The sequence below is a fragment of the Nannobrachium achirus genome (assembly GCF_963921795.1).
Source record: "Nannobrachium achirus genome assembly, chromosome: 7".
In the NCBI taxonomy this organism is placed as follows: domain Eukaryota; kingdom Metazoa; phylum Chordata; class Actinopteri; order Myctophiformes; family Myctophidae; genus Nannobrachium; species Nannobrachium achirus.
This window is the reverse complement of record NC_137816.1, coordinates 62,317,243-62,344,588: the sequence shown is the minus strand read 5'-3', so window position 1 is coordinate 62,344,588 and position 27,346 is coordinate 62,317,243. Positions and strand designations below refer to the sequence as shown.

At 43.7% G+C, this 27,346-nt stretch overlaps 1 protein-coding gene across 1 annotated transcript; it reads right to left on the bottom strand.

Moving 5' to 3' along the window:
• Window positions 1-355: 355 nt before the first annotated feature.
• Window positions 356-27,346, bottom strand: LOC308288494 (N-lysine methyltransferase SMYD2-A-like; the record flags this gene model as incomplete). Its single annotated transcript, XM_080729947.1, has 12 exons — window positions 27,199-27,346; window positions 24,536-24,599; window positions 22,760-22,870; window positions 20,856-20,916; window positions 18,478-18,605; window positions 12,414-12,481; window positions 10,975-11,077; window positions 8,450-8,560; window positions 6,939-7,069; window positions 5,819-5,986; window positions 5,027-5,135; window positions 356-439 (listed from the first exon to the last, which is right to left on the bottom strand). The coding sequence occupies exons 3-12, from the start codon at window positions 22,853-22,855 to the stop codon at window positions 356-358; spliced, it is 1,059 nt and encodes a 352-aa protein (XP_080586073.1). The 5' UTR covers window positions 22,856-22,870; window positions 24,536-24,599; window positions 27,199-27,346.

The following is a 27,346-nucleotide window of genomic DNA, read 5'->3' as shown; positions in this document are numbered from 1 at the left end:
TTCTGTTTATTTAAGAGCTAGAGAGAAAGGGAGACTCCTGTTACTGAACAAACACTCTATAGCAATGATTACTATCACAATATAGTGTTTAACCTTTTAACAAAAAACCTTGTTTCAACCAATAAAGTATCACTTAGCCTAGTAAAAACAGAGCAAGGTAAATGATGCATGCCGTGCAGATGTAACTTGTTTTCCTTTGTTGCTTTGAGAAGGCGTTCCTTCCTTGCTCTTCAGTCAGATGTATTTACTAGTTGCCAGGTGCCAGGCCCTCGAGAAAGCAGATCTACACAAGTGTGACGCGTTGTTCCGGCGTGTAGTCTTTCTTCTCCCTCCTCCTCCTCCTCACTCTCTCCCTCTACTTCTGCTCCTCGATCTCGCGTTTGACTTCGGCCACGTAGTGGTGGTCCTTCCCATGAGCCACCTCCATGATGGCCAACGCCTGCACAACAACCACAAACACATTCACACAACCATTAAGTATTTAAGCAATATTACACAAGAGGGTGTGCATTAACGCGGTTATAACCGTGTTAATGCAGACCCTCGAGTGTAATATTGCGATTATACAACTGTTGCCCTTAAAAAAAACACGTCAACTTTATTTCATTGTAATTAAGATATTCCATAGGAATTTGTAATTTTTTAATGCCACATTTAGCTACTGTGTCCCTGAACGTCACATGAAAACCGCTAGCCAGCCGCCTAGCATAGTGTGGGGAGAGAGGAGCGCTTGCTGTTTTTCGTGACCAACGCAGCTGATTTCTTTACTTGATGAGAGACAGTGCAGTAGTGCTCGTTATATGCACGGTTGGAGAGACTTTTTTCCATTGAGAGCCCGACTACCTGTTGTATAATAAGTATTTACAATGGAATTGATCAAATTCAACAACTTAACACACAGGGTGCATATCCCAAAATCCAACCGTCGAGTGCTTTTCCCGACTTAAAGAACAACTTTTTACAACAAGAGTTCATATCTTAGAAAATATGAAGTGTTAAAATGTTTTCATTTACTGCTTTCTTTCGTTTTATCAATTTTAGTGGGATGGGGGCATGCGTACAAATGACTAAATATGTCTACTGGCCCCCATAAGTCATATCTGCCCATGAAATTCATTGGGAGAAAACGGATTCAGGAAGTGTAATTCGCCGTTGGAACCAATGGAATGACAAAAATCCACTCGTCCTAGACAATTTGCCCTCCTGGACCCCAAACTGTGGAATAAACTCCCTGACGCTCTTAGAACAAGCTTCCGCCATGGACTGAAGACTCACCTCTTCAGACTCCACCTAAACCCATATAGTAGGGCGGCGTGGCTATAAATTCGTTCAATTTTGCGATACAAGCGCCAAACTTGGTAGATATGTTGATTGATATATTAGAAACAAATCTGGATATCGGGCCATCAAAAATTTAGATTTTTCAAAATGGCCACTAGTGGTTTGTTAAACCTTCCTAAATCTCCCTCTAGGAGCGACAGTTTTAGTGATAGGAAGCTGAAATGTTGCATGCTGTGTGTGCATGTTCATGTCAATTGGTTAAAAGGGGGTGTGGCAATGGGAGTGGCCTATCATAAAAAGGTGCATAACTTTGATATAGATGCACAGATTTGCACAAAATGTTGTAGAAAGGTTGGTCACGACCCAAATAACATCTGAGTAACTGTTCACACCATCTTCCAAAAAAGGGGTTTGTCATTAGGACCAGTGTAATACCAGTGTAGTACCAGAACGAAACCAGAAGCTCCCTGTGGTCCAAACACCCAGAGGTTGTAGCGGCACGGGGCAGGGTGGAGGAAGCATGGCTTGGCTTTGCATGTGAGCCTACTGTGGAGAGACGTGGGATACTGAACGAGGCCAAACAGCTTCTCTTCAGTACCTATGATAACATCAAGGGGGAGGAACTGATGGAGAGGGTGCAGAGAGTCCAGGCAGCGCACGGTGAGAGGCAGTATGGAGAAGCCTGGACGAGGACGAGGACCAAGGAAGAGGACCAAAAGCACAATACAGCCATCGGGTTGTTCTTCTTCACCTCCTCAATTCAACTCCTCAGGGCCAAGATCTGGGATAATGTGGTTCTCTCCTCTCAAAAGCCATTTTGGTTTTCCTCGGGTGAGGGTCGATGCCGAATCCGGTTTAGTATCATCCGGTTGTAGACCTTTGCTGCAATACAGGTCAGGCTGATGCCTCTGTAGTTGCCTAGCAGGGCAAGGTTACAGAACTGTAGGATGATGTGGTCAAGTGTTCAGTTCTTTACGACCTCTGGGGGTATGCCGTCCGGCACAGCACTCTTACCCTCTCTCAGAGTGTTTTTCACCATGGCAAACTCAGTGACCGTGAAGGGATCATCCTTGATGTTGAGGTCCTGGAGGAATGATGGTATATCTTCCTCCTCTCCATCTGATGTTGTGCCCAGCAGCCCTCGGAAGTGGTTGAACCAGGTCGCTACCCTCTCCTCACTGGTGTGTCCCTCGACCTGTCCCTCCTTGCTCCTCTTCCTTTGTCCTCATCCAGGCTTCTCCATACTGCCTCTCACCGTGCGCTGCCTGGACTCTCTGCACCCTCTCCATCAGTTCCTCCCCCTTGATGTTATCATAGGTACTGAAGAGAAGCTGTTTGGCCTCGTTCAGTATCCCACGTCTCTCCACAGTAGGCTCACATGCAAAGCCAAGCCATGCTTCCTCCACCCTGCCCCGTGCCGCTACAACCTCTGGGTGTTTGGACCACAGGGAGCTTCTGGTTTCGTTCTGGTACTACACTGGTATTACACTGGTCCTAATGACACACCCCTTTTTTGGAAGATGGTGTGAACAGTTACTCAGATGTTATTTGGGTCGTGACCAACCTTTCTACAACATTTTGTGCAAATCTGTGCATCTATATCAAAGTTATGCACCTTTTTATGATAGGCCACTCCCATTGCCACACCCCCTTTTAACCAATTGACATGAACATGCACACACAGCATGCAACATTTCAGCTTCCTATCACTAAAACTGTCGCTCCTAGAGGGTGATTTAGGAAGGTTTAACAAACCGCTAGTGGCCATTTTGAAAAATCAAAATTTTTGATGGCCCGATATCCAGATTTGTTTCTAATATATCAATCAACATATCTACCAAGTTTGGCGCTTGTATCGCAAAATTGAACGATTTGACATGTTTCAAGAGCTACGCCGCTCCACTAATAGCACTACTGTAACACTCCCCTTCCCTCAATGACCACACATGAAGCTAGATAGCATTTTTAGGTTTTACATGTTTTTTACTGATTAGGTACGTTGTCTACCTACCGGTATGTTAATATTAATATATATAAAAATCTCCAGATCGCGTTCTGAACACATCTGGTGCCAACCCCGAGTTTCCCGAGTTTGAAAAGGTACCACCCCTGTGCCAACCCCGAGTTTCCCGAGTTTGGGCCGTTTTTGAAGAAAAAACTTTTTTTCAAAGATTTTTTTTTCCAAAAATGTTTTTTGGACCTCCAGAAATGTATTAGGCATGATCGCGATCGCGAAATTGCATGTTTAACCCCCATACCAACTAGGGTTGGGTATCGTCAGCGATACTTTTAAAGGTATCGATTCAATGATGACGATACTATCGGTATCGGTTCACGTAAAAACGAACGATACCTTGTTTCGATACTTTTGAATGCACCCCTTGCCGGTCGCATCTGTAACAGTTGGGCTACTGAGTTTAATGACGCTTTAGTAGGCTACACTCGTTACTGTGAAAATAGCCGAGAATAGCCTATAATGTATATTATTATGATAATGATCCAACGTCTATAAAATAGCCCATAGAAAAAGGCAAATAATAATTATAATAATAATAATAAATAAAAAGTATCGAAAGTGGTATCGAAAAAGGTATCGTATCGATTCCCAGGTATCGAAAAAGGTATCGTATCGATTAAAAGGTGAACGATATCCATCCCTAATACCAACCCATTCTTTCAAACATGGCAGCCATGTTTGTTTACATCTGAAGAAAACATAATGGCTGATAAATCATGAATGCCTGAACGGATTTCCAAGCGGATTTTTTTGTTTGAAAGCTGTGAATAGTGTGCACACACGTGGTGCATCATCTAGGCATGGGCGTGCACGATCTGTGCACTATAAATTACATGGAAGTCTATGGAGACCATGGCATCGCGGGACATTGACCGGAAAAAATCATTGCAACATAAGTGTTAATTAAAACTAGTCCTTCTCTACCAACCATTGCAAAAGCACGGATGGCCGCAGTTATCATTTTCTTTACCGGGTGAAAGAAAAGACAAATCGCCATTCGTCCAAATGTAATAATCGGATTACTTCCAGGACCAGTGGTGCGTTCATGGAGCCTCGACAATCTGGTAGAAACACTGAAAACCCCCGGCAGAAGTTACCGAATGAATTAATGATATACCTGGCAACCACTGTGTTAATAAATAAATGAATAATAATAATAATATTAACACTTTGCTAGCCGAAATAGAATGGCTTGTTGTAGATTAGCCGTGAAATTTCTATTATTATATTATGATCTGAACCGCATTCATTTTACCAGACATCCAGCGCTATATCAAGTGGTCTTCATCCCTCATTACCATACCGCGATCCCCGTTGTATACTCACCACAGTTCCCAGTGAAATTCTTCAATCTGCATTGACTTATGCCTCATTCACACTACAGATATATAGTTGAACGTTTTGCTTGGTAATTCAATGTAATCTCAATGGAAACCAGCTTTAAAGCTTTCAAAGTTTTGTTCTTTGTGTGTCCTGTATCTTTAAAGCTGGTTTCCATTGAGATAACATTGAATTACCAAGCAAAACGTTCAACTATATATCTGTAGTGTGAATGAGGCATTAGAGTGGGGGTTTCGGCCGACGCATCTTATCCCTGTGCGTTTCGCGTGCACGATCCGTTCACGTAAATGTCGGCGACTCCTTGCTCAGATGTCCGGTATATTCCGGTTTTAATATTAAAAGGGCTCCCCGTGGCTTGCAAAGTGTTAATAAATATGTGTGATTCACCTTCTTCAGAGCCTTGACTCCCTGCGTCTTCCTCTCCAGTCCCAGGTAGAGACGACCCAGCTTCAGGTACATGGACGCTACGTTCAGAGAGAACGGTGGGTAGTGCACGCTGCACGGGAAAACCACAGACAAGACAGTTTCACATTTAGAGGAAATAGCAGATGATCTACAAGCTCACAACAACGCGTTGGGAAGCAATACCTTTGTCTGACTTTGTCTGACGGGTACACATTATTGTGTATCATTATTTTATGCTTTAACTATTGAAAAATAGCAGATATACAAGCTCACAGCGCGGCACCGAGTGCCTCGCTGCGAGCTTGCAGATCTGCTATTTTTGAAAAATCGTGAAAATTTGAATTTTGACGACCCCATTCTATAAGTGTCTTTTGAATCCTTCTAAGATCTTTTGAAAAACCTATGTTTCTATGTCAGCAATCTGGCCAGCCATCGTCAAAGAAAAGGTCCTTTTCACTTAAATGGAGCTCAGTTAGTCTGTTCTTGAGAGACTACTATGTCAGTGGTTCTCAAACCTTTTCATGTCAAAATGATATTTATTTGACCACGGACCCCCATTCAACATATGTAGTTCCAGGGACCACCCAGAAGCAAAATTTGAGTTACAAACGTTCGCTTTGAAAATACATGTATTCAAAGATTTGCACACATTTTCACGACTTTTTCAAAAATAGCAGATCTACAAGCTCTGCTTTTTTCACTGGTTAAAGCATTCAATAATTCTAGGCCTAAATGGGTTAAATCACAATAAAGGATAATAAAGAGGTCCCTGACCTGTAGGGTCCTACGATCTTCTGGCCGTAGCTCATGGCCTGGTCCCAGTCCTGCATGTACAGACACACGCCCATGGCCTGGTACATCATGTGCAGCATGTAGACATTGGTGTCCCCGAAGATGGAGCCCATCTTCTCCTGGCTGAGCTCACACATCTCCAACAGCTCGCTGGGAGGTGCAGGGGGCCGCAAGGTCAAGGAGGAGGAACCACCAAGGTTTTTTTTTTTGATCAGGTATACAGAATGTATATATACACATACACACACACAAAGCTTCAAAGAATCTTTCTCCAAATCCCGTAGCCTAATGCATATTAAACTGGGGGTCCTTGATAGTTTCCTTATTACGGAAGCTCTGGGTAAAATGAATCTGAGTAAATGTCATCGGAGTATTTCAGAAATCTCCGTGCGATGGTATTTTCTTTCACTCCATCAGCCATCAGTGCTTTTGTTACGGCCGGTAGAGAAGGGCTCGATTTAAACATGAACGTGATCTGGAGTTTTATTACGAGATTTTGTGAATCTCATAACACTGGCCCGTATAGGGGAACCGGACTTCCTGATCACGTTATCTCCCATTGCATTCTGGGAATTGGAGTTTCTCTTCAGCCACGTCTGCCCCAGACCGTAAGCTACAGTTTAATATAAGACCCTATCAGACGTGTCAAATGTGTCGTGGGCACTGGGAGACATTGATGAGTTGTTAAAATGGTTATGAGAACCACAATATTATTCAAAGGGCCATTTCTAAAGTGACAATTTAAGGACTTTTTAATACCTCTAAAATGACAAATTAAACATTGGCTAAATTGTCAAATATTAGAGGCAGAAATTGTGAAAATAGTCGATCTACATGCTCACAACGCCAGCATGTAGATCTGCTATTTTAAAAATAGAACCATTTTATACAAAATGTAATGCCTCAACTCTTAGTGCTCGTCAGGGTGGGTGGTCCCCAGTTAAAATATGATTATTTCGGGGGTCACGGCCTGAAAAGGTTGAGGACCACTGCTATAGAGGAGGAATGGAGAGATGGAGAGGAGAGGAGAGGAGAGGAGAGGAGAGGAGAGGAGAGGAGAGGAGAGGAGAGGAGAGGAGAGGAGAGGAGAGGAGAGGATGGAAGGATATTCTTGTAGTGCTTGGCCCTTCTGAACTCCTCGATGACGTTCTTGGCGTAGTTGACCATGGACTTGATGTCCTCTGGGTCTGGAGGAGGATCCAACTTCTTCCTGATCTCCATCTTAGCTTTGTCCTGGTGGGTGAGAGAGAGAGAGAGGTCTAATTATCAACCCACTATGTATATATTCACTGTCAGGCAGAATATCTCCATATTCTAACCTTTTCACAAAAGCATCAAAAGCAGCGTTTGGAGCTTGTAGATCTGCTGCTGCTTTTGCTGATACAATTGGTACTATTACTGCTAATCACAAACATGGATAACTAAATGATTCAAGATTCAAGATGTTTATTGTCACAATGATGTACAATTACATGCACTGTGAAAAAAGGTTGGGGTGCTGCTCCATAATACACAGAATTAAATAGAAACAGTACATAAATAACTGAACTTATCTAAAAGTTAAAAATAGTTTAAATGGTTTTAATTATAATTATCATTATTACTTTTTAACAGGAATTAGGGATAAGGTCAAAAAATTCCCGGGATTTAAAATTCTTAAACCCTACGGCTACTTTTGAGTGCTGGCTATTATGTTCTTATTGTGAGTCTTGGTGAGCCATGCAGCCGGCAAATTCCTTTATCCCATAAACCGTTAACGCTACTTCTATGAGGAGACTGGAGATGAACCGACGGTGTAAGCTTGGAGAAGGGGTTTTCAACTTTGTTGACTCTGGGGCAGGGCACCCCTGTAAAAAATCTTTTCATCCACGGCACCCCTGAATTATAGATCTTTCCACCTGAGATACGGTAGGCTAGAAAATATCTGTTTCCATCAGAACTGACAGAAAACAACTTTATACTTGAAGCCCAGCATCCCTGTTTAGGGGGGGCACGTTCACCAAAAATAGCCGATCTACATTGTGACGCGTTGTGAGCTTGTAGATCTGCTATTCTGGTGAAGAGAGTTGGCCGTAGATGGAAAATAACTCATCAAGTACAGTGCAAATCAGGTGTATTTTACTAAGCATAGAGGGTCTAAGTGGTTATTGATGAATTCTACTAAGCGTGGAGGGTCGAAGCGATATTGATGAATTCCAAATATTATCAAAGTATTCTGCGGCACCCCTGGACTGGGACTTTGGGGAACCCTGGCTTAGCGTACTAGTGGGGACACAAACACTGTCCCAGATGACACAATGAGGTCATTGTGTCAGTCTGGGATGGTAAAAAACATTCTGTATTTATATCACTGCAGACTGCGTGGCTATTTATGAATCTATACAAACTCTGTCCAGTGGAAACCTCATTATCCAAAACCGTTACTCTTACAGGATTCGAATTCTACAAGCTTGAAACGCGCCGCTTCATGCTGCGTTTCGAGCTTGTAGATCTGCTACTTTTGATGCTTCTGTGTGACGCTGTCGTGGTGTGATCGAGTAGGGCGTTAAATTACAAAAACAAACACCAAAAGTAGAAATGGAGACAAGAGTTGTATGTGGTGTTGTTGGGTACCTTGGACCTGCTGCTGCATTCCGTACAGTCACAGGAGAAGAAGTATGAATCTATGAGCCTCTCGTTCCTGTCGTCTGTCGGATACAGCAGATCTATGTAGCTGTTGAACAACTGGGGGGGGGGGGGGGAGTTGGAGAGGAGAGAGAGAACAAGACAAAGAGAGTTGAAAAGAGAGATGGACATCGTACAGAAATGTGATAGATATTAGTCTAGCATCGCTGTGTGGAACTGCATATCTATCCAACTCCTTACATTGCAGTGTTATTGCCATTAAAACGTATTCCATTGGGTTACAGGATTACCAACAATTAAAACCCACCTGTGAGGGGAAGTTTGGTAAACATAAAATAAAGAGTGCAGCCTGCCCGGAGTGTTGTGGAGCTGTTCTGGACTAAGTGTCTAATTTGCATTGACATTGATCTCCTCCTGAATCAAAAATCACACCCGTGTGAACTGAGCGGTGGTCGTGGGGGGGGGGGGGGGGGAGGGGTGCCTGTGTGTGTGGGGTGGGTATGTGTGTGTGTGTGTGTGTGTGTGTGTGTGTGTGTGTGTGTGTGTGTGTGTGTGTGTGTGTGTGTGTGTGTGTGTCTGGCCTGGCCTGAACAACAGCGCCCCTCCCTTAACATGTGTGGTCAAAAAAGGTACTTCAGGCTACATACAGACACGCACACACACACGCACGCATACACACACGGCCACGTATAGGAGACGGTGTAACCACCGCTCAAAAATAGTGTGAATACTTCCACAGCCTTAATAAAAGGCACCCTCTCTGTCTTCTCTCAATCTCTGCCATTAGACCCTAGAGCCTGGGTCTGTCCTGAGGTTTCCTCATCCTTAAGAGGGGGTTTTTCATTACCACTGTCGCAAAATTGCTTGCTCAGGGTGGGGGCCTCTTACCATGAGGTACAGTATCTGCTCAGTTCTCTGCTCTGTAGCCTATATAAAGTGTCTTGCCATGATTTGACACTTTCTTTTCAAACATCATTTTTATTCACAGTTCGTTACATGTAGAAAAAGAAAATATACAGGGTCAACATTATTACAAAAATCACACCCGTGTGAAGTGGAGCTGTGTGTGTGTGTGTGTGTGTGTGCGTGTGTGTGTGTGTGTGTGTGTGTGTGTGTGTGTGTGTGTGTGTGTGTGTGTGTGTGTGTGTGTGTGTGTGTGTGTGTGTGTGGATCATGTGTACCGATTTTTGTGACATTTGAAGAAAATATGTAGGAAAAGGAGCAAAAAGTGTGTTTTGGAGAAAATTCAAGATGGCGGAAAATCTATCATGGCGCAAATGGGCGTGGCCTATATGGGGAGATGCGTCATGACCCAAGGAATCCAGGGAAAAAATATTTTTAATTTTCCGACCTACGGTTCAAGAGTTACAGGCCAAAACGTAAAGTGGGGTGTTATGGCGCCACCATGCGGCCAAATGACACAATTATTTTTTATTTAATCCTTGAAATCATTATGAACCTCCTCTCCAAGTCTTGAAACTCTAGCCCCTATGGTTTGCGAGAGACAAATAATTGAATGTGAGTTTTTGCGATTCCCATTATAAGTCAATGGGGAAAATTAATTCACTAATAAATTAATATCAATTAAACTATAGAACCTTTCTCTTAGAAAAGTAATAGCCCACGATTCCCGAGTAAGCCGTTCGATTTGACATATGGCGCGAGTGTGTGGTGGCAAAACTGTGGGACTAGTGGCGTGCCGAAGTTTAGGAAGTTCAGGCTACATACAGACACACACACAGACAGACAGACAGACAGACAGACCCACACGGCCACGTATAGGGAGCCTGTGCTTCACACAGCTCCAACAATTCAAGTATCACATTTCAGTCCATGTTAGATGTTTGTGGTGTAATTTTGTTGGGTTCCATATTCAGTCCATTTCTCCCATTTCTCAAGGAACAGTTCTTCTTGTATCCTGAGTTTGTGTGTAAATCTCTCCATCACATATATTTCCTCCACAATGCACAGCCACTGCTCACAAGTTGGAGGGTCACTTTTATACCACAATCAAAAATTGAATTGAATTCTAAATCTTGGGTATGAGAGGCTAAATGTCATCAAATGGTGGTCTGTGGCTCAAATGCCGTATAAATACCTTGACCTTGATATGAAAAGGGTTGAAAACAACTGCCCCAGGGGGGTCCCCAAATTATTTTGGCGGGTCCCCAGATGATTAACATTGTTTAAGTGTATAGAGGGTATCTGACATTTCTAAAGTGACTTTTTAATACCTCTAAAATTACAAATGAAATATTGGTCAAATTGTCAAATATTAGAGGCATAAAATTGTGAAAATATCTACAGTACATGCTCACAACGTCTCGCAACGCAAGGCGTTGTGAGCATGTAGAACCGTGTTGTATAAAATGTAATACCTCAACTCTTAGTGCTTGTCAGGGAGGGGGGGGGTCCCCAGTTCTAATATGATTATTTTTGGGGTCGCGGCTTGAAAGGGTTGAGAACCACAGACTTTTAGACCATGGGATGAGTGAGGGAGTGAGTTGTCTTACCTCGTCTCCAGGGTGGATGTCCCTCACAGCTCTGACGTCGGCCACCGTGCCTTTATATGTCACTATGACGTTAGGCTGACAGCTGTGGTTCATCAGCGCTACACTGGAGACAGGGACAGAGAGGGGACAGGGGACAGAGAGGAGACAGGGGACAAAGAGGACATGGGACAGAGAGCAGGACAATCAAATGATAAGTGGGGCGTCCGTGGCGCCTGATTTGGAATCGCACATGAGTTCTGGGCGTAGCCGTTTATTTTCACGCCCGTTGGCAGGTTAGTTACTCACCAGCGTTAGTGAGGTAACTGAGGTTAGGGTTAGAGTTAGGCATAGTTTTACTGAGGTTAGGGTTAGGGTTAGGTTTAGGCATAGTTTTACTGAGGTTAAGGTTAGGGTTAGGGTTAGGTTTAGGTGGTCGCACCTCTGCGCGGTCCAAGCGAACAAAAAGGAGCGCTCCCTAGCTCCAGTTCAGCCAATCAAAAGCTTCCATGGGCGGGGTTTGCCCAGAACTCATGTGCGTTTCCAAATAACGCGTCAGTGGCTCAGGGGTAGAGTGGCTGCTTGGCAACCGGAAGGTTCCCAGTTCGATTCCAGGCTCACATAGAGTTAGTGTCAAAGTGTCCTTGAGCAAGACTCTCTAAACCCCTAATTGCTCCCGATGAGCAGGTTGGTTCCTTGCATGGTTTCCTCTGCCATCGGTGTATGAATGTGAGTGTGAATGTAATGCACAATCCTTGTAAAGCGCCTTGATCTGATCATACTACAGCGTCACACAAAAAACATCAATAGTGCTTCGTACTGCCTTTCGAACTTGCATATACTTGCTAAAGGTACTTTTGCCATTCATGAATTTGAATCGTGAAAAGTCTGTTTCGGACATATGAGGTTTCCACCCGACAAGAGACAATATAAAATGACGGTGAAACTAATGGCAGTTAAACAGGAAGAGGAAGTCTCTAAGGAACGAAGAAGGTATGAGATCTGTAGTTGTTTTAAATGCTTTACAACAGTGGTTCTCAACCTGTGGTTCAGGACAGTACATAAATGTTTCATTTATATTGCGCCTTTATCCAAGGCGCTTACAGTGCATTACATTCACCCATTCACACACACACTGATGGAGGAGGTAAAACCATGCAAGGCACCAATCTGCTCACCAGGAGCAACTAGGGGTTCAGAGTCTTGCTCAAGGACTCTTCGATACTAACTCTGGAGGAGCCCGGAATCGAACTGGGAACCCTCTGTGTTCTAATGACGGTTTCTCTACCCCTGAGCCACTGCCGCCCGCTGAACCATGAACCATGTGATGGCACTGTGGTGAGATCACACAGCGTGCTAACTCCCTCTCTCTTTTCAACAGGTCTGGTTTATATACAAATCCCTGATGATAATGATGAGAATATGTTTAATTAATAAAACAAGGTTTAATCACACCGTCTTACTCAGGAAAAACAGCCGATCCCAGATGAGAAAGCTCTTCGTCCTCAATGGTGAAACCATTGCAGTTCACCTGGAGAGAGAGAGACAGACAGGCAGACAGACAGACAGACAGACAGACAGACAGACAGACAGACAGACAGACAAAGAGAGAACAGACAGACAGACAGACAGACAGACAGACAGACAGACAGACAGACAGACAGACAGACAGACAGACAGACAGACAGACAAAGAGAGAACAGACAGACAGACAGACAGACAGACAGACAGACAGACAGACAGACAAAGAGAGAACAGACAGACAGACAGACGGGGTGAGAGAGATAGTGTGTCAGTAATGTAATATCAGAGTAGGATCAGTAGTGCTCTAAAAATACATGTCATATACACCAGCTATACTGTTCCTCCATGTTGCTGGAGTGGAGACCACCCAAGGCCCCCCGGGGAGTCCTCTGGAACCCCCTCAAGGACCCCTGGGCCACCACTGCTATAGTGTGTGCCAGCGGCTACATCATTGTAGTCCTTAGCGGCCATTTCTTGGGTCAAAACACAGGTGTTTCAATTGTTTGATTGCATAGAACCAATGCTATAGTCTAATCAGAACACCTGTGTTAGGCTGTGTTTACCCAAGAAATGGCCGCTCTTAGAACTACATTTGGCACACCCTATAAGCTATAATCCCCATTCCTTATACACAGAATCACTTCCACTTGTGCAGGCCACATCATCACCTTGCTTGAATGTGTTACACTGTGTTATGCCGTAGGGGATGTTTCTCAGCACCTGACCCATCCTAACTACCTGGGAGCAGTGAGAGACCACAGTGCAGCTCCCAGGGACCACGTCCACTTTTTAATATGATGATCACAGTACCTTTGGTCAAGGGCAATGGCAGCAGTGTGTACTGTACCCATTTGTGGGTCGCAGACAGATTTTTATGGGTCACTTTGGGTCCCAAAAAAGCATTTTTTTTATTAAGTAATAATAAGAAATTCAATAAATCAGATCACAATGTTTAACTCATTCATAGCCAAGCCACGAGTTTCCCGAGTTATTTCAGTACCCCCAGACTGCCACAGCCCAAGTTTCCTGAGTTGGCAGCCATTTTTTTTGGCAGCCATCATATATATCCACCTTTCCGCAGGAGTTTACTGGAGATTATTTGGACCTGTTTGGATCACACTTCCAGTTTAACAGCAGACATACAAGCTCACGTTGCATTGCAGATGCAGCCTGTTGTGAGCTTGTAAATCACACTTGGCTGTGGCGCCGGAAGCTCTGTACAGCGTCTGGGCAATGCACTATGGGGCGTTGGAAACTTGTGGATATATCAAAAATTCCAAAAATGCCTAAAATGTATTAGGCATGATCACAATTAAAAAAAATCCAAAAATGCCTAAAATGTATTAGGCATGATCGCAATCGCGAAATTGCATGTTTAGCCCCATAACAAACACATCTTTCAAAATGGCAAAATGTTTGTTTTGTTTGACTTTGAAGGCTTCTATCTCATGAATGCCTGAACGGATTCCCAAGCGAATTGTTTAGTTTGAAAGCTGTTAAAAAGTACTACACATATGGTGCATGATCTAGGCATGGGCGTGCACGATCCGTGCACTAAAAAATTATCCGTGCACTAGAAATTTAGGAACGTGGCAGTGGTACTTGGGGGCCATTTTGAAAAGGCAATGAATGAGTTAAGAAGTAGTGAAAATAGCCAATCTAAAAGCTCACGTTGTGAGCTTGTAGATCTGCTGTTTTCACTAGTTTGGGTCCCGGGCAAATGTCTAATTTCTCTTTTGGGTCATGAGCTACTGTACTGGAGGGTGGAGACCCCCACTCTGTTCCACGGATAAAATGTATATTGTGAAAATAGCAGATCCATAGCAATGTAGTTATTATTTAGTCACAGACTCTTGTTAATACTTTTTATTGGTTCAATATTTATTAAAAAAAACACACACACTTCCACTTTCAAAAAGTAGCAAAAATAGCCGATCCGCAAGCACACAACAGGAGGACACGTCACAGGTGCCGGCAGGACACGTCCCAAAAACAAACACCTGATTGTCAGCCACACATGCTGCACGACAGCCTGACTGGAGGACAGTGTGACAGGGGCCTTAACGACTTCAGGACAGCTGGACACACAGTAGTAAGTGAGAGAGAGTGAAAGAGAGAGAGAGAGAGTGAGTGAGTGAGTGAGTGAGTGAGTGAGTGAGTGAGTGAGTGAGTGAGTCAAACAGTGTATGGCATAGAGCAGTGTTTCTCAACCTTTTCAGGCCACGACCCCCAAAATAATCATATTTTAACTGGGGACCCCTGACCCTGACGAGCACCAAGAGTTGAGGCAATACATCTAACATATAATTTTCTGAATGTCTGAGTGAGTGTCTGTCTGTCTGAGTGTCTGAGTGTCTGTCACAGCGTTTCTCCTCAATGGCTGGAGCAATTGATCTGAAATCGCATCACCATAAGCATATGAACACACCTGACATAACTGTGAAGCCCGTTTGTCACTTTCACAAATCATATGCTGTATATTAGCATTTTTATGGTGTATCTACTATCTATTCTGCATCTAGCATGAGGCTTATCTATTCTGCATCTAGCATGAGGCAACATGTTTAACCAGCTGTGTGTGTGTGTGTGTGTGTGTGTGTGTGTGTGTGTGTGTGTGTGTGTGTGTGTGTGTGTGTGTGTGTGTGTGTGTGTGTGTGCGCGTGCGCACACGCGGGTGGGGGGGGTTGTCTGGCCCCGTTATAGATGTTGTCCAAAAATCATGCAGATCGGTACACAGTATCTCTGTAGCCATTAAACGAAACGGGTATTTCTTACATTGATGCTCCTACATATTATCATGTAAGCACCAGTTAAAGTTACTTTCCATCCCTCATATACTGTGTGCACAGTGCACACCCCATAACCCACACACTGCACATCATTTCAGAGCTCATATCTTTGAACGGGTAAGGGCTAGTTTTGTATAACACGGTTTCTATTGTGAAAATAGCAGATCAACATGCTCACAACGCCTCGCAACGTTATGAGCATGTAGTTCCGCTATTTTCACAATTTCTGCCTCTAATATTTGACAATTTGGCAAGTATTAAAAAGTCCTTAAATTGTCACTTTAGAAATGTCCATGGTGGTTTGTTTACTGTTGAGTGAGAAAACAATGTTGCACATTAAGTTAATCATCTGGGGACCCCCCAAAATAATTTGGGGACCCCCCAAAATAATTTGGAGTCCGACCCACAGGTTGAGAACAACTGGCATAGAGGAGTGTGTGTGTGTGTGTGTGTGTGTGGGGGGGGGGGGGGGGCAGAACCAATGCAGACCAGTAAAGAGCACACAGCTGTCATACAGAACCCCCCCCCCCCTCCCTCCCTCCCTCTCAGAGGTTATTAACCAAAGCCTTCCAGAACATAGACATAGAAAGGTCCTCCTTCAGCTCTGGGGCATACTGTATGCTTCGAGGGACCAAGGGAATCTGTGTGCATCGCTTCACACATACGGACGTTGCTAGGCCAATCAGACGCAGGTGGGGGCGGGTCTTTACGTACGCAGCCTGTAAGAACAGCTGAGCCGCGCAACATCGGAACTGGCTCTGTTGAATTGAATTGTAGTCCTTGGATAAGTCCCGGAAAAGACTCGTTGTGATTGGCCAGTAGCCAGTAGTCCCTTGACTGGCAGTGAGCAGTCCCTTGGTTTTTCCAGGAAGTCCGGACTACAATAAGTTGCACGTCGCTCCAATGAACTGCACAGGCGAACGAGGCATCTAGCTTTTTATATCTGTGTTCCAGAACACACAGAACCTTCCAGAACACACAGAACCTTCCAGAACACACAGAACCTTTCAGAACACACAGAACCTTCCAGAACACACAGAACCTTCCAGAACACACAGAACCTTCCAGAACACACAGAACCACCGTAGAACAGTGATCGCCTGCCATCACTGTCCGTGACTCAGTTACTTCATGTGTATGAGCACAGAATCTATCTACTGTATCTTCTATCTATCTAAAAGGAGAGAGAGGAGAGAGAGAGCAAAGAACTCAGTAGCAACAGTTGCGAAAATCGGAAAAAATCAACCCTGATCCGAAAATAAATACGAAACGGGCGGCGGTGTGCAACCGTGATTGACATAACGTGAGGTTGATTTTTTTATTCACGCCCTCCGAAATTCACTTCGATATTCGGCCCGAACAACGCAGCAGTGTGCAAAGACCTTTAGTCTGGGTACGACCAAGTGAAATCTATATAGACATAGTGTACTCTGAGAGTCAGACTTACATTTTGTTAAGGTCTATGTTTGGAGAAAAAGAAAACATACTATACAGCATGTTCTTACTCTTTGGATAAATTAGTACTTTTTCAGAGTTCGTTGATGCTTCTTTTCCATATGATTTAAATAAGAGGGTGATTTGTTTATTTCCTTTCTAAAGCCCTAACCACACCAATGACTTGTCATGCAACACCTTGCAACAAATCAGTTTTAACAGTTTGCCAGCCGAAATAGAATGGTTGTTGGTAGATTAGCCGTGAAATTTCTATTATTATATTATGATCTGAACCGCATTCATTTTACCAGACATCCAGCGCTATATCACGTGGTCTTCATCCCCCATTATCATACCGCGATCCCCCGTTGTTTTACTCACCACAGTTCCCTGTGAAATTCTCAATCTGCATTGGCTTAGAGTGGGGGATTCGGCCGACGCATCGTGTCCCCGTGCGTTTCGCGTGCGCGATCCGTTCACGTAAATGTCGCCTCAAATAATCCATGTGTGACTCAAGAGTATAAATAAAAAGTTTTGCTCGCATAGCCCGCAGCACTGCTGCTGTAGAAGCACTGGTGTATAAACAGTAAACGGACGGATTTTTGGATAAAAATCATTTATTTCGGTTTTAATGACCCAGTACGGTAAAAGACGGCGCGGCTGAGACACCCTTGCTCAGATGTCCGGTATATTCCGGTTTTAGTATTAAGGGGCTCCCCGTGGCTTGGAAAGGGTTAAGGTCAACTGCACTAATGCAAGTCCTTGCAGCTGCCCTTGGGGATCATGGTTCAGAGTAGTTGCAAGGTGAATCGTTGGTGTGGTTTTGGCTTAAGATTCCACTATACGGGAATTCCAATAGAAAAAAATAACTCAGTGACCCAGGGTCATAGCTCCCTCTAGTGGCAGTGATGTCAGCCTTCAGGGGCTCTATTGCCTTTCAAAAGATCCTAGGAACAATGTCTCAACACGACACCAGCAGTGGTAAAATAATCCCTGAAGGGGCAGAGTAAAATGTATATCTGTTCATTCTTTTTTCTTACCATTTTGTAATTTTTCACCCAATGCCAATTTCCTAAGATGTAATCCTGGGTGCTACTCGCAATCTGCCAAACTGAGCCCCGAACGGAGCTCATCAGTGCATGAGGAGTGAGCGGGCCGCTTCTCATCACCTGACAGGGGGAGCATCCCCGGTTGGACGAAGCGCGTGGAAGGAACACGTTATTCGAACCAGTTCCTTTTTCCTCCATCAGGCTGACCAGGGGAGGCATTATAGAGACCAGGCTTACTGCATGTTTCATTTTGTGAGGGTACCTACACTAGGGGACAGGGGAGAACATGAAAACTCCACACAGAAAGGCCCTTTGGCCAACCCCACCTAGGGCGTGGGCGCTGATGAGGAGGAGAGAACATGCCCCCCAGCGACCACAGCATCGCCGGGAATCAAAGCCAGGAGAGTGTAAAATGAAACCAAATGGACCCGCAGAGTTAAATTATTGTTAAAAATATGCATTACTTAATTTACAATTCTACACAATTAGAGATTGTAGAAGAATTGATATTCTTTATGAACGCGTGCCTATGGTACTGTACCAACATCAATACAGCATGGAATTGAGGACAACACTTTATCCGAAGGTAACACAATATTCTAAGGTTTGCCTCTGAGAGGCTAAATGTCATCAAATGGTGGTCTGTGGCTCAGATGCTGAATAAATAATGGACCTTGGTATGAAATAGCTTGAGCTGTAGAGTGATCAGGGTTGCCATGGTTGTGTCTCACCTGTGCAAACAGCTCGGTCAGGGTGTTGTCATCTGGGAAGTGGTGGATGTGTGTGGAGTAGAAGTGTTGCAGCGCTGCGATGTCTGTCTGGTTCATCTCCTCCTTCTCACTGTCCAGCTTGTCCAGGTCTGAAACACACACACATGTACCTGACTGTCTGACTACTGAGAGACACAGCAATGTACCTGCCTGTCTGACTACTGAGAGACTCAGCAATGTACCTGACTGTCTGACTACTGAGAGAGACAGCAATGTACCTGACTGTCTGACTACTGAGAGACTCAGCAATGTACCTGACTGTCTGACTACTGAGAGAGACAGCAATGTACCTGACTGTCTGACTACTGAGAGACAGCAATGTACCTGACTGTCTGACTACTGAGAGACAGCAATGTACCTGACTGTCTGACTACTGAGAGACACAGCAATGTACCTGACTGTCTGACTACTGAGAGACAGCAATGTACCTGACTGTCTGACTACTGAGAGACACAGCAATGTACCTGACTGTCTGACTACTGAGAGACTCAGCAATGTACCTGACTGTCTGACTACTGAGAGACAGCAATGTACCTGACTGTCTGACTACTGAGAGACACAGCAATGTACCTGACTGTCTGACTACTGAGAGACAGCAATGTACCTGACTGTCTGACTACTGAGAGACACAGCAATGTACCTGACTGTCTGACTACTGAGAGACAGCAATGTACCTGACTGTCTGACTACTGAGAGACAGCAATGTACCTGACTGTCTGACTACTGAGAGACACAGCAATGTACCTGACTGTCTGACTACTGAGAGACACAGCAATGTACCTGACTGTCTGACTACTGAGAGACACAGCAATGTACCTGACTGTCTGACTACTGAGAGACAGCAATGTACCTGACTGTCTGACTACTGAGAGACAGCAATGTACCTGACTGTCTGACTACTGAGAGACAGCAATGTACCTGACTGTCTGACTACTGAGAGACACAGCAATGTACCTGACTGTCTGACTACTGAGAGACACAGCAATGTACCTGACTGTCTGACTACTGAGAGACACAGCAATGTACCTGACTGTCTGACTACTGAGAGACAGCAATGTACCTGACTGTCTGACTACTGAGAGACAGCAATGTACCTGACTGTCTGACTACTGAGAGACACAGCAATGTACCTGACTGTCTGACTACTGAGAGACACAGCAATGTACCTGACTGTCTGACTACTGAGAGACAGCAATGTACCTGACTGTCTGACTACTGAGAGACAGCAATGTACCTGACTGTCTGACTACTGAGAGACACAGCAATGTACCTGACTGTCTGACTACTGAGAGACACAGCAATGTACCTGACTGTCTGACTACTGAGAGACACAGCAATGTACCTGACTGTCTGACTACTGAGAGACACAGCAATGTACCTGACTGTCTGACTACTGAGAGACAGCAATGTACCTGACTGTCTGACTACTGAGAGACAGCAATGTACCTGACTGTCTGACTACTGAGAGACTCAGCAATGTACCTGACTGTCTGACTACTGAGACTCAGCAATGTACCTGACTGTCTGACTACTGAGAGACACAGCAATGTACCTGACTGTCTGACTACTGAGAGACACAGCAATGTACCTGACTGTCTGACTACTGAGAGACACAGCAATGTACCTGACTGTCTGACTACTGAGAGACTCAGCAATGTACCTGACTGTCTGACTACTGAGAGACTCAGCAATGTACCTGACTGTCTGACTACTGAGAGACTCAGCAATGTACCTGACTGTCTGACTACTGAGAGACTCAGACATGTACCTGACTGTCTGACTGGCTCACACTAAAGGTCCCCAAAGCAAACACTGAACTAGGGAAGACAGCCTTTTGCTTTAATGCCCCAACCACCAAGATAATTATGTACAGTGCGCTTCCCCCCCGTGTTTACAAATTCTTCAACCCACAATGCCACATGTTTTGGGTCATTTCCTGCATTTGACACGGATTGCATTCACACCATCAGAGAACCGCTTGTTGTAAGCGAAGCGAGACCACCATTTTTTTTTTTCTGTTTTAACCTTCGCCTCTGAACCTTTTGCAAACTGTTAATAAAGTATTCAATCAATCAATCATCAATCAAAATGTACTGTCCCGACTTATCCAGGTCTGCAACGCACACAATACTACAGCAATATTACTGGCAATGTACTGTCAAGTAACAGATGGAATTTGTCATTTGTCATACATGCATTCACCCACACAGCCCACGCAGTACGTGAAGTGCGCACACACACACACACACACACACACACACACACACACGTAACCGAGAATACGAAAACATAATTAAACACACTCACACGCACAAACACACACACAGTGGTATACTTACGAGCCTCAAATTCCGATAGGAGCAGCAGTCTTTCTGAAGGATCGCGTTCTGTTGTGACTTTCTGGAAAACACACACACACACACACACACACACACACACACACACACACACACACACACACACACACACACACACACACACACACACACACACACACACACACACACACACACACACACACACACACACACACACACACACAAAACAGGGTATTTAGACGAGCACAAACACACGCGCAAAATAGAACCTCAAAATAAAGGAATTCATTGAATTGTTTTCTCTTGCTGACGGTGACATACTCTATCTATACTAGTCTCGGTCTTGGTTAAGAATGTCTTGTCTTCTTCTGGTCAAATGTAACTGTACCTAGAATTATTATTAATTATTAATAATTATTAAGTCCAAATTATTTTGGCTGCAATAATAAGCCAGTACATAACAGCCGGCTAAAGTTTGCAGAATATCGACGTTAGGATTCAAGTGGTTAATATAAAAAAGGAGAAAACATTTTCTAACTCACAAAGATTTGGAGGACCCCCTGTAGTAACTCTGAGGACCCCCATAGGGGTCCCGGACCCCCTGTTGAAGACCCATGCTCTATACCAGCAGTTCAAACTTTTCTGTGCCAAGAAGTATACGGTTAAATAGCTTGTACTATCAAGCTGTCTACTACTGTCCCATCTATGCTTCTAATCTTGGATCAGATCTGGGGCGTTCAGGCAGGCAGGCAGAGAGGTTCAGGAGGCCATGCGGCCGTTTGGGAAGTTGCCTGGTCCAGTTAACCACATGAACCCTAGCCTAGCATCCCTATCCAGGGCATGACATAATAGGCCAACATTCACTTCCAAACGTCTGATTTTACAAGGTCAGCGAAGAGATTTGGTGTCGAGGGGGAAAAAAGAAGGGGCCGAGGATGGAGCTCTGGGGGACGACCTCAGTCAACAAAGTGTACAGATCCATCTAAAAAATGAAATAAGATGCCATAGCACCCCAAATCATAACTTGACTGCAGAAACTTCCCACTGGACTTAAAGCAACTCTGACTTCAGAAGGTTGGCATTTCTCTATTATAAATCCTTGTTTTGAGTGGTCTCGTGTAATATTGTAATATTTAGAAATAAGGACTTTTTATATTCTGTATGCCAAAAAAAATAAAAAATCTTAACAAAAAAAGTTTGGAATAATTCACTGCATGTGCAATGTACCTAGAACATATTAAAGTTTCAAAAAATATATTAAAGTTTTAAGAAAACTTACTTTTACACAATCTAATTTTTCGAGATGTATCTGTATAGGGTTTGCCCAGGCCACGGCCAACAGCAATATAATAGTGTTGAATGCTTGCATACAATGATAATAAAAGGGATTCTGATGCCACTTTAATAAATCCATACCGTCCGCCACAGCCTAGTTGATAGTTGTTTTATTTTCTCATGGTAAACTGCGACCGAAGGTCACAGTCACATTTTACGGCCTATGTTTGCCGCTCTGACATCATGCTCTGATGTCACTGTGATGTCCGGGCACATCTTGTCCACGTATCCGTGTATCTATGAAGGTCACGCCTGACACTGTGGTTCCCTTGACACATCACTGTGACATCACCTATATAAAAGTCCATATATGGGTATTCCACAGAATCCCTTTCATGCCCATATATGAAGATCCCTGATGTCATCGATATACTGTATATCACTGGCCAGATGGTCAAGGCATGGCCCATATCTGTGTGGCTGGTTCAGATAGGGATCTCCATGTATGGGCATAAAAGGGATGTACTATAAAGTACATGGATCTCCATATATGGGTAACTGGTCCGATATACATCACTGGCCAGATGGCCAAGGAATTAAGGCAAGGTCGCATGTCACCCTGAGGCATCTTACTAGTTATATATTCTTACTTGTTTCATGATGATTCTGGCCACCAGGCGGACTGTCTCCGATGGACACCAGTTTTCTCCATAAGAGCACATCGCTGCACACTCCATTTTATGCATGGACCAGTCACCTTTCTACACACACACACACACACACACACACACACACACACACACACACACACACACACACACACACACACACACACACACACACACACACACACACACACACACACACACACACACACACACACACACACACACACACACACAGTAAAGCAGAGAGGACAGTAAATATTATTATTGCTCATGGCAGAAGCACACAAATGAGCTTGTAGATCTGCTATTTTTGGCTAATGGGATGCTAGGGTTCAAGTGGTTAATGTAAACTAAAGTTCCTATCACACAAAAAGGTTGGGTGCCCCCTCCCTGTAGTAACTCTGGTCTAATCTCCTTTTGCAGAGTAAAAAAGAGTTTTGTCCTCTAAGAAGCTTGTTGGGTTTGGCATTAAAGGACAACTTTAGTTTTTTACAACAAGGGTTCATATTTTAGATTGTAATTAAAGAATATAAAAGATGAGTGTTAAAATTATTTCATCTACTTCTTTCTATTGTTTTAGAGATTCTTATTTCAGTGGTTGGGGGCATGCGTACAAGTGGCTGAATATGTCATTTTACACAGAATAAGCCCATTCCCAAGATACAACGCAACCTTTCATGGTTGGATGTGACTTATGGGGGCTAGAAGTGTTACTGTAAATAGCAATAAAGAAACTGCTGGCTTATTGTGTCTAAAAATACATATTTAGCCACTTGTACGCATGCCCCACATTTTAGCGCGGTAAACGCGATAAAACAATAGAACAAAGCAATTAAAACATTTTAACACTATTTTTTTTCTTTTCTCTAATTACAATCTAAAATATGAACCCTTGTTGTAAAAACCCAAAGTTGTCCATTAAGCCCTGCCCCACGTGATTTAGGAGGGGTCCCCACTCCCCACTCCCCAGTTGACAGTGAAGTGACAATTTAAAGAATTTTAAGACATTTTGAATACCTAAAAAAAAGTACTCAACAAACTATACTATAAAAATCAGGTCAAACATTGGCCAACTTGTCAAATAATATTAAGAAAGAGTCGAAGATTGTGAAAACACCACGATCTACAAGTTCACAATATCACAATATTTATCTGTGGAACTGAGTCAAACTAAATGTAATGCCTCAGCTCCTACAATCCAAGAGCTTATCAGGGTGGGGGTTCCCCAGTTCAAATATGATTCTTCTGGGGGGTCGCGTCCTGAAAAGGTTGAAAACCTAAGAGACGTAAAAGGTTTGACATAACGCGAGTAGGTTGAGCTGGTGGAGACACATTGTGAATGTGAACTGGTAGATGAAACATTTTAGCTTTTTTTGGTAATTCTTCAAAAGTGCCTAAAATATCAAACAAATTGTGAGGCCAGGTGTATGACAATGATAGAGGAGGAAAAACAACCTGTCTACACACATGAAATACATGCATCATAACACGTGTCGTGTATGTTTACAGAAACAAGACACGCACACACGCGCGCACGAGCACACACACACACACACACACACACACACACACACACACACACACACACACACACACACACACACACACACACACACACACACACACACACACACACACACACACACACACACACACACACACACACACACACACACACACACACACACAGACAGACAGACAGACAGACAGACAGACAGACAGACAGACAGACAGACAGACACACACACACACGCTTACCTGACATTCCACATTGCAGTAATAGGCCTGTTTACATTTACCACACTTAGAGAGACCTTCTTTCCTGAAAACACATGAGAAGACACCTGTTAGAATAAAACACACCTCAGCCAGCTGAAAACAATAACATGTAATGTTTCACAGAGTTCGTATTTATATTACAGCAAGACACATAATGACTGACAACTGACAAGTGTGCTAAATCAGTAGAACACATTCTGAGTGGTGCTTGTGGAAGGGGAAAAGCTCCAACATCTGTCTTTGTCTGGGACGCAAAGTGTCTTGGCATCTTGGCACAAATCACTCAGCGCTTTACAGAGATTGTGCATTACATTCACCCATTCACACATTCACGCTGAATCATCCACCGATAGCGGAGGAAACCGTGCAAGGCACCAACCTGCTCATGGGGAGCAACTAGGGGTTCAGAGTCTTGCTCAAAGGACTCTTCCACACTCTGGGGGAGCCCGGGATCGAACTGGGAACCCTCAGGGAACCCTCCGTGTTCTAATGACGGACGGTTTCTCTACCCCTGAGCCATTGCCGCTCAAAAGTTTGTTTTACGCCCACTAAATGTCCAGGCTCTGAAGCGTGGCCTACATCTTGGCACAAATCGTTCAAAGTTTGTTGTACGCCCAGGCTCACACTGGCCAAGCTTCACTGGACACTTAACTCATAAATAGCACTGCTCACTTCACACTAGGTGTGATTGTTTAATAACAATTTATTGACAGAAAGTAGCTCATAACAAGTCTACGATGGATTTTAAAAACTTGACAGATACAAAGAGGATAAACCTGCAATCTTGGCGAGTTTAGTGTTCAGTGTTCAATCAGATCAGACTTTCTTTTCTGTTTGGATGTGCTGTATGGGCTGTCAAGGGTCTGTATTGCAACTGTAGATGCCAGATAGCATTATAGCGTCTAAGTCGCTTGCGGTTAGGATTGCTCTGCAATGGGTGTGTGAGTGTGAGAATGTAATGCACATTGTTGTAAAATACTTTGATAAAAGGCGCTATAAGAAAGCACCGTTTACTATTTTTCACATCAAGGATTTCCAATGTAACACACACACACGCACACACACACACACACACACACACACACACACACACACACACACACACACACACACACACACACACACACACACACACACACACACACACACACACACACACACACACACACACACACAACCTCATTGTCCAAAACTGTTACTCTTTCAGGATTCAAAAGTAGCAGATCTATAAGGTTAAAAGTTAAAACATGTCGCTAAGAGGTTTTGACCCGACAGCAATTTGGAAGTACACAACAATGAAATGATTTGGTCTTGTAACATTGTAGCAAAAATAAAAAATAAAACAACAACAAAGAAAGTAGAAGAAGAGAGAAGAAATCTAAATGTAAATATATGTGTAGGGTAATCCCAGGCAGCACACTGCAGAGCGAGGTGCTTTTCAAGGTGCAGGGCACATGGGGTCCTCACTCCTACTTTCTAAGGCAGCAGCACCCATGTGGTACATGTATTTATAGCCGCCTAACCTTTCACTGGACCTGGCTGACAGTTTCACCACCACCACCACCACGCTACGCTAGCTGTAGCCAAGGTACGGTACCTATGTACCTCTATCCAACTCACTGTGGAGTCAACTGATATAACCAGTTATAGTTTAGCTTTACATCTCATCATAGCCTTCACCACAACAACCTAGCCTTCTCAAAACAGCCACTGCAGTGCCAACCTGCTTCCTCCCCCAAAAAGGGGAGAAAACATTGCAGGAGATGAATTGAGACCATCCTTTTTGCTAAACTCTCTCTCTGCATAGACAAAACATGAAAATGAATATAATAAAGTGTTATAACAATTTAGGCTTTTAGCAGATGCTCTTCAATCAGAGCGACTTACAGTAAAGAAAAAAAAGAAAAAGGTAAACACAAGGTAATACTGTACATCAAATGCTTGTGACAGTGAATTATTGCCTCACTGATCTAGAATCAGAGGTGAACCAAGAACCTATAGCATCAGTCTAAACCAGGGGTGCCCACACTTTTTTGACTTGAGGGCTGCTTTTAGAATGACCAGCTCAACATGGTCTAACCACCCCAAAGAAAAAAATTACCTGAGGGGGCTTTGGAATAGCGACACTGCAGCATTACATAGGACAAACTCACTGACTTGAAATGGGAAATAGTGGGGGGAAAAAGTCTTCATCCCATTCTGTATGGAAGTGGTAGGTTTTCAGGTTCTTTGTAATGCTAGTAACTCTTGAAAACAAATCATTGCATTGAGGGGTTTGTGAAGGGAGCTGACAAGCCCTTCTTGGTGTCAATCAAGCCACCTTAATTCAAGAGACATCAACAAGAGGGGTTTTACCTACCTGCACATCCTTTGTGATCTACTGGTAGATTTAATACGATCTAACTTTTGGGCACCCCTGGTCTAAACAATAGAATATAAACAAATGAACAGGGCACCTGTCTGAATAACATGCTGATCTAAATTTCATTTTAATTTAAACCTTTGCATTAAGACTGCATGGTCGTTCATGTTCATGCATAGAATAATAAGAAGAATATGAATATGAATATGAATATGAATAATGTTTACCTGGTAAACAGCCACAGTGATAGAATAATAATATGAATATGAATAATGTTTACCTGGTGAAACAGTAGTCGCAGTGAGCTGCTCTCTCATTGACCGTCAGCACATAGCTGTAGGCCGGGCAGCTGAACACCAGCTCCCCCACGGAGAAGTGTGTCGTCGCCCGCAGCCCTCTGTTCTTCCCCGGGCTCAGGAAGCGCTCCG